Genomic DNA, 8,821 nt, shown 5'->3' with positions numbered 1-8,821 from the left:
ATTCTGTGATTGCCTGGAGCATTTTCTTGAGCTGAATAGTTGAACATGCTTAAAATCTCGATTCCTCGCTTCCTGGGCTTCTTCTGTTAACTCTCCAAGTGGAAGAATATTCGATTCAATTATTATTTGACCATGACACAATACTTTGTGTACTGTTGGTGTTAGTTCCCTCCATGGATACAGAGATACAAGTAATTTAGAAATTTCAGATGTATATTCCCCAAATCGATTTCCATTAATTTTATGTTTACTATTCAGTGCCATTAAAGTAGTGTTAACTCTTCGAAGCAACTCCTTGTCGATTCCAGTTATTTTTGAAGTAATTTCAAAATCACGAAAAAACCTTCTCGCCGTATTACCGTCATTTGTACTACCGCAACTTGGAAGTGGTTTGTCGATGTTTAATCCCATCTGAACTTTAAATTCTTCTTGGATTCTGCTTTTTTCCGCAGCTCTCAGTTCTTTCAATTCTTCATTATTTTTTGTTGATTTAGTAAGATTCCCTGGCACACTTCTATATTTGACGTCGTATGCTATGTGTAAAAAGTAATCCAAAAATCGTATTCTGGCATGAAGTGGTGAAATTCCGAAAGACAGGACTTCTTCATTAATACTTCTGCTTTTGTTTATATTTGAGAATTGCGACTTTTTCTCATTACATATTGAGCATCTCCAGAAGGAAGAAGTTTCTGTTATGGCATTGCTGACCTTTCCATCAATCATTGTTAAGCTTAGCTGATATGACACGTTAATAGAGAATTCCTTTATTTTTATGCAAATGGGCTCCAGTGCATTTATTTCATCTTTTAAATATTCCACTAAATCTTTTGTTGTTTTCTTTGACTCCTTTATATATTCAAATCCAATGGGTCTACAAAAATTTTTTGAACCCGGAGTTGTATTGATCCATATATCTTCAAATGAATTTCCGATGCTTGACGATGATGGATTAAGGGAATATGAACGAATTCGTAATGGCACTAATGATGACATAAATACACTTTTGTAGTCTGCTAATGTCCGACTTCCACAAGCTTGTTTGTATTCTGGAAGTGCTGATAAACCGTCACATCCTCACTTACACAGTAAGACAACATCACAGTTATGAATTTTCCTTAGTTGGTCTTCTGAAAAGTCTGACACAATTCTTGATGCTGTGTTTTCGAGCAAAGATGATATATCAATACAAGCTTCCACATCATTAACAGCAATAGGTGATGGTAGGATAGTTTGTTTTTTTTCCCTAGATCGCCTTGTATGATGGTAATATATTGTGTCCTTTTTCATGCAGAGCTTTCCTTAATATTTGGTACTTATTTCGACTGAGACCCAGTTCCAACATAAGCGCTATTGCTTCCTCTTCAGTAAAATTTGATTATGATGTTGGAGTTGGTATACTTTCCACAATTCGCTTAAGTCGTTTTGGTGATGCATTAGGAAGAATAGTTGCAATATGTACGACATCCATAGGTTGGTTTTTCCTTTTCAGCATTTCGTTAAATGTATCAGCAATTTCCTCATTTGAGATAAGTCTTCGTATGACTTGCAAGGCGCTCCTGTTGATGTGTTGTAAGTTGAGATTTCCGTAGTAGTTTCCATCCAACTACAAAATTTTAATCGAAATTTCTTTTGATTTCCATCCACAGACTTACTTTTTACATCAAAAATTCTTAAAAAGTTTTCAATTTTTGATATGCCTGTTTTGTCTACTTTTCTACTATATGTAGTTTTTATATAATTTGAAATGTCTTCAATTCTTTCTGGCCCTTTTGAAGATACACTCCATAAAACGGAACACAACTCTTCGTACTTTAATGTAATCTTCATTGTAGATTTATTAAATATGGTACTTAAAATCTGAGAAGTTTACTTATATGCCAATTCTTGTCATTTCCGATACAGGTATTCCAAAGTAAAAAATTACGAATTGTCTACCTATTAACATTTAGGACTATATTACTATAACCTGTAATTCAGTCATTGATATTTCTTATTAGAGAATGAATCGAAATTATCATTACCTGTATATTTTTACCTACATGATCATAAACGAAAGAGAACGAAATGATCTGTCGGAAAAATTTAGGTAAAAAATAGTTATAAATTTCTGAAAATTTAAGCATAATAGGACCTTTCAATTATAAGGATAAGCAAACAAATAGAAAATAGGTAAATATAAGATTTAAATATGTTCTGTCATATTTATTACTAAAATATGAAAAATATGAAATTAAAGGATACAGGTTTAAATGAACATATTTTTGAATGTAATTGAGATATTGGCTTGAAAATTTTTGTAAAGAATCGAGAATTTCCATATCTAACTAAAAAAAGATATTAAGGGATAAATATGGACTAAATTGTTGTAGCTATCTGCGACCCTATTAAAATTTTGATATAAATCATAGTTTTAGAAATTAAACAAATATGTAATATATGACAAAATGAAAATCCCACAAATGGGATTTTTACTTTTTTGCCCACAGGGTCCACATTTCTTTCAGGGCTGGGAAAATACTTTTGGAGTAAATATGAAACATATTGAGGTTTCCAAAAATGCTTTCAGTTTTCTGATCCCAGCTTTGGGATTTTAGAACATGTCGCCCAAAGTTGAAGTTTTGATAAAAAATAGGTCATATTCGGAAGGACGCAGTGGCAACATTTTCAAAAAATAGGACAAGTTTTTTACGCCAAAGTGTTCTGCGTAAAGATACCTTTTAGAAAACTATGTACGATGAAGAGCTTTTTCTTCACCGGCAACGTTATAGAGCAATTCGGTTTACTTTGAATTGTTGTCTATAGGTTGCTGAAATTGTTCTATGGGCAGTGATTATCTATAAAACAAAATAAATTACGACCGTGGTACCGACAAATGAAAAGAGCGATGTTTTTCGATTGACTATGACAATGATTTATTTATTTAAAAATTCTTTTCTTAAGCCTAACAATTGATCATGTAAATAAGGGCTACACTGTTGTTATTGTAATATTATTTGTTTCTCACTTCCAATGTACCAACTCAACTTGTTTATTTATATTCAAAATATGCAAAAACAAAATACATGCAATAAGTCTCCAAAATAAGAAATTGCATTTTTAAGAGCAACAACAATATGCTTATAATAAGAATTGGAGTGAGAAACAAATAATAAAAACTAACGGGTCATTACCAAAAATATGTACAGTGGTTAGTATGAACAAAAAATAATGACAAATTACAGTGGCAACAGTGAGCCAAAAATATGAATAAATTTAAATACAATAAAAAATGGAAAATTTAAACAAAACAAAATAATAATGTTAGTAATTATTATACGGTGACCTAACATTCCGGCCCCATTGAAAGGACACTTTCAAGAAGATAGAAGAGCCAGTCTGTGGATAGGGCGACGTATAACTCCTTTTGTAGTTTTGATGTCGACAACTCGAACACGATAATCTCTTCCACGAACAATGTTGATGATTTTACCCATGAGCCAACGCTGCGGGGGTAAAGTATCTTCTTTGATGATGACTAGGGAACCAGGGGTAATATTAGAGTTGGTGCTAGTCCATTTGTTGCGAGTCTGGAGCTCATTTATATAATCGGGCCCAATATTCAAGTTTGTTAATCTCATTTGTAGGGACATCACGTTCTGGCAAACTACGGAGGGGAGCGCCTATCAAGAAGTGTCCTGGTGTAAGAGCTTCAAAGTCACTGGGATCTGAGGATAGAGGCGAAATGGGCCTCGAGTTTAAAACTGCCTCTATCTCAATCATAGCCGTTGCGAGTTCTTCGTAGGTGAGCCTTGTGTTGTCCAGGGTTCTGGTTAAGTGACCTTTGGCCGATTTGACGGCCGCCTCCCACAATCCGCCAAAATGTGGTGCCCTAGGGGGAATAAATCGAAAATTAATAAAATGATTCGATCAATAATTTGTAATAAAATTTGAATTTTTTGGCTCAAAAAGGAACGACTTTAATTGAGCCAACTTAGAGTTTGCACCAACGAAATTTGTTGCATTATCACAGAATATATCTGTGGGCAGACCTCTACGACCAATCATCCGTTTTAGGGCAGCAATGAAGGCATCTGTTGACAGGTCGGATACCACTTCAATATGGACAGCTTTGGTAGCGAGACAAACAAATATAGCGATGTATGTCTTGTAGGGGACCTTTCCTCTAATTCTTAGGTAGGTGTTGACTGGACCACAAAAATCGACAGCACACCTTGCGAAGGGCCTTGACGGGTTGAGTCGTTCCACAGGCAAATTTCCCATCATTTGTTGCAACAATTTTGGGCGATAGCGAATGCATTGAGGGCACGAATTTACAATGCTGCGACACAAATTCCTGGAGTTGATGATCCAAAATTGTTGGCGAATCAATGACATTAGAGCCTTGGGTCCAGCGTGGTAGTTACTGATGTGCAGATGACGTACGTAACAGTGGACGAAATGGCATTTGCTGTGCAAGATTATGGGGTGTTTTTGGCCTTCAGAAATTGCCGCGTACTCCAAGCGTCCGCCGACCTTGAGCAAGTTGAAACCATTTGACGAATCTAGGAAGGGGTTCAGACACTTTAGAGCACCTTGGGGATCTTTCTTCTTTAGAGCTCGAGTTATGTCATCTTGAAAATGTAGTTTCTGGATGTTGAAAACGATACAAAGTTTAGCATTTTCTAATTCTTGGGGCTGCAAAGAGTCAGAATTGGAAATATTAGTTTTTGTTTTTTGAGCAAAACGAAACATCCAGGCAATAATACGAATGATTTTTAAGTACGAGCTATATTTTCCAACAGAATCGAGGATGTAGTTAGATTTTGATTCAAGATGAAGTACGGTTTTCCGTTTTTCTTTGTCGAATACTTGCTGATTTTCTTCGGAGAGTTTATCAGTTTTAGTAGGGGGCCACTGAACAGGATCGAGAGCGAGAAATGCTGGTCCGTTGAACCAGATGGATGAGGCGAGTTCCTGCACAGTTGAACCACGAGAAACGATGTCAGCAGGGTTGAACTGGGTTGGGACATGTCGCCAAACGCAGCCATTAGTTAGATCTTGAATTTCTGATACCCTATTGCCAACAAAAACTGACAAAGTAGATGAATGTTGCTTTAGCCAGTGAAGAACTAGTTGCGAATCTGTCCACAGAACGACTTCCAGATTTGGTATTGCGAAAAGATTTTTGATTTTGGAATACAATTTTGCTAGAAGTTGTGCGCCACATAACTCAAGTTTGGGTAACGATTTTCGCTTTGTAGGAGCCACTCTAGATTTGGCAGTAAAGAGCCGAACAACAACATTTCCTGAAGAAGTTTTAACACGAAAGTAAAAACAACAACCATAAGCACGAATTGATGAGTCACAAAAGCCATGAAGTTGAACTGATTTAGAATCAGGAGCGAGACAAAAACGAGGAATTTTAAGTGAAGGTAATAGTTTGAGATCAGAGACGAAAGATTTCCAAGCCGAGTGTATTTCTTGAGGTACAGACTCATCCCAGCCAATTTTTAGAATCCACAACTCTTGCATGATGATTTTAGCTTTTATTATGAGAGGGGATAAAAGTCCTAGGGGATCGAAAAGCGCTGACGAGAGCGACAAAATTGTACGTTTGGTTATTTTTTCATCAATTTGGACTTTAGGCGAAAACAAAAATAAGAAAACATCTTTTTGTTGGTCCCAAGAGATAACAAGAGCGTTAGTTACTGCAGAATCTTCAATATTAAGGTCTTTGACAGTTTTGTCGTCCTGAAAATCTCTATGATTAGAGTGCCACTTATCTAATTGAAACGAACCACGAATTAGAATTTCATTAACCTCCTGCTTCATACGAGACAATTCTTCAAGCGTATCTGAGCCACAAAAAAAAATCATCAACGTAAAATGATGACTTAATGGTTTTTGCACCAAGTTCGAATTGGTCCATGTATTGGTCTGCGAGATAGTGAAGGCTTTTGATGGCAAGGTAGGGCGCAGCTGACATTCCATAGGTGACTGTATTTAGGTGATATGTTCGAATTTCTTCCTCTTCTGAATTTCTCCACAAAATATATTGGAATTTTCTATCTTGGGAGTCAATAAGGACTTGTCGATACATTTTTACTATATCGGCAGTAAGAGCGAAGCGATGAAGACGGAACCGAAGTAAAATTTTATACAGCTCATCTTGAATTGTTGGGCCAACCATAAGAAGATCATTGAGAGACTTCTGGGACGATGATGGACACGAGGCATCGAAAACAACTCTTAACTTTGTGGAAGTGCTACTTGGTTTGAAAACGCAATGGTAAGGGATGAAATAATGAGGCTCGTGTAGACGAGGGCTACGAACTAGACTCATATGTCCAAAATCTTCATACTCCTTCATAAAAGCAACATATTGTGATTTAAGATTGCTGTCACGAGCAAATCGTCTCTCTTGAGATACAAATCTTTTAAGAGCCATATTTCGAGAAAGACCTAAAGCGTCAGGAGATTCCTTGAAGGGCAATTTAACAACAATCCTACCAGAAGATTCACGATGAACAGTATCATTGAAAAATGTTTCACATTCAGATTGTTCTGGTGTCAAATCATTTGAGCCAGATTGAACTTCATCGATTTCCCACAAGCGCTGTAATTTAAGATCAATATCTTCTTCTATCGAGAGCATACAAGAAGAGCCACAAATATTGGGTTGTTTTGATACATAACGACCTGCTACAATCCATCCGAAAAGTGTTTTGTGTAATTTAGGCAAATTAGGGCCAAGTTTTATTTGACCAACTGCTAAAATGTCGAAAAACGTTTCAGTACCAATAAGTAAATCAATTCGTTTTGATTTGAAGAAGTTTTCATCCGCAAGTTCAGTATTTGGGGGCAAATTCCAGGATGAGACATCTAATTCATTATCAGGTTGATATGAAATATGAGGTGTGACACAAAATGAGAGCGAAACTTCAAAATCTGTGACTCGAGATTTTACATTTGTGGACGACCTATATTTAGATTTGCTAAGAGTGTTACCAATGCTAGAGACTTCAGTAGTTTGTTTTGTACGAGGCAAATGTAATTTTTGGGAAAATTCATCGGTTATGAAATTCAATTGAGAGCAAGAATCTAACAAAGCGCGTCCCAATTGATAGCGACCAGTGGAATCACGAACTAGAACCATGGCAGTAGCAAGCAGCACCAGTTCCGGCGAGGATTTTTCCATATGGGTATGGACCGAGGCAGAAGATTCATTCAAGGCAACATGAGAAGTAGTAGGTTCAGCAGCAGGGGACGAGGGCCGAGAAGCTGGCTGAGACCGATGAAGCAAACTATGATGCGAGCGAGAACAAAATTTGCACTTGAATGTGGAGGAACAACTACTTACTTGATGCCCTTTGGACAAACAATTTAGACAAAGGCTTAGACGTTTTGCATTTTCATACCTTTGACTAACATCCATATCTTTGAACCGAGAACAACGACTAATTGAGTGGTCAGATTTGGAGCAAAGCACACAAGAGCGTTTTGATACCGAAAAAGTATAGCCAGGTTTTGAATTTTTAGATTTGGACTTACCAGATTGATGATCAGGCTTGGTTGGTATCAACCGATTCCAAAAATTGACAACGCCTTTCAAGGACCTTGGAGCAATCATCCCATGTTGGCAATCTGGTAAAGTCCAAGGAATCTTTCCACTTTCTTCTGGTATCTTCATCCACTTTTTCCATCACTATGTAAATCAGCATGGAATTAGCAATATCACTATGTGAGCCAAGAGACAGTAAGGAACTATAAAGGGCAGAAACATTATCGACGAGACTTCGTAATTGGGCACAATTGTATTTGGACATGGCAGGAAGTTCAAAAAGGGCGGTAATATTTTCCATAAAAATAAGCGAGCTATTATCATAACGCGTTTTGAGCCTTTCCAGAGCCTTCGGGTAATTTTCGTTCGTAATCTGGAAAGCCTTGACCGTTTCTAGAGCTTGGCCTTGGAGGCAGTTGAGCAAATTATTAAACTTTTCAATATTTGATAGGCCAAACTCGCGATCGATAACTTGATTGAACGACGTAATGAAATTTTTGTACTCACTGTACTTACCACTAAATGTGGGCAATTTCAGCTGAGGCAATTTGTGGCTGGGAGCTGGGAAACAAATGGTGGACTCGGACAATGTTGTATTATGAACATCTTCACCAAGCTGCGACTGGATATTCATTTTGGCTGAGATGTACAAATCCTCTATTTCGGGCCTAGCATTGTCCTCGGGATCGTATTTTTCAATTAGGGTTTGATACGTCAGTATCTGCTTAAAATACGACTCCAAAATCCCCAAACGGCACTTCAACTCGGCTGACGAAAGTGTCTTACCTTCTCCCCTTCCATTGGCTTCGATTTGGTTCTTGATGCGGGTAATGCTCTTCTTAGTGTTAGCCCGTTGCTGCTTAACCTCCTCCAGAGTCATCATAAATTTTCAATAAGTAAGGTTAGATGAGCCAAAAATGTCCAAAAGTATTTACAAAATGGATGACACGCAATATTCCGAGCGACAAATTAAATATACACAGAATTTTATATTATATACTGGAACCAAGAGCGAACAAATGTATGTATTTTCTTGTATATAAAAATTTGCGGTAAAATTTTAGAGTCACTATTTTATTTTTCCACAAAAACTGTTCTTATGTATTGAGCCGACAAAATTTTTATAATGTTTGTAATAGGTTTTTTTTTAAATAGATTTGTAATAGGTGCGTCACCAAAAATTTGTTTAACAGTTTTTTATATATGTTGCACTGTCTCTTGATTTTTCGAATAGTTTTTTTATATGTTTTCTCAGAGTTTTTTTTTAATGTTTAATTTTTT

General features: G+C 36.7%; 2 protein-coding genes across 2 annotated transcripts; both read right to left on the bottom strand.

Moving 5' to 3' along the window:
• Positions 1-3,573: 3,573 nt before the first annotated feature.
• On the bottom strand, positions 3,574-7,414 carry LOC119601875. The gene is made up of 3 exons (XM_037953108.1): positions 6,167-7,414; positions 4,496-4,674; positions 3,574-3,868 (listed from the first exon to the last, which is right to left on the bottom strand). Exons 1-3 carry the CDS (start codon positions 7,412-7,414, stop codon positions 3,574-3,576), a joined length of 1,722 nt encoding a protein of 573 aa, XP_037809036.1.
• Positions 7,415-7,541: 127 nt separating this feature from the next.
• LOC119601874 lies at positions 7,542-8,420 on the bottom strand. The gene has a single exon (XM_037953107.1). It carries the CDS (start codon positions 8,418-8,420, stop codon positions 7,542-7,544), a length of 879 nt encoding a protein of 292 aa, XP_037809035.1.
• Between the last annotated feature and the right edge of the window lie 401 nt (positions 8,421-8,821).

Source organism: Lucilia sericata, unplaced genomic scaffold (genome assembly GCF_015586225.1).
Source record: "Lucilia sericata isolate MDLA Ls3-8-SP2 unplaced genomic scaffold, ASM1558622v1 Contig000195F_arrow, whole genome shotgun sequence".
Classification (NCBI taxonomy): Eukaryota; Metazoa; Arthropoda; class Insecta; order Diptera; family Calliphoridae; genus Lucilia; species Lucilia sericata.
This window is presented reverse-complemented; position numbering and strand designations above follow the sequence as displayed.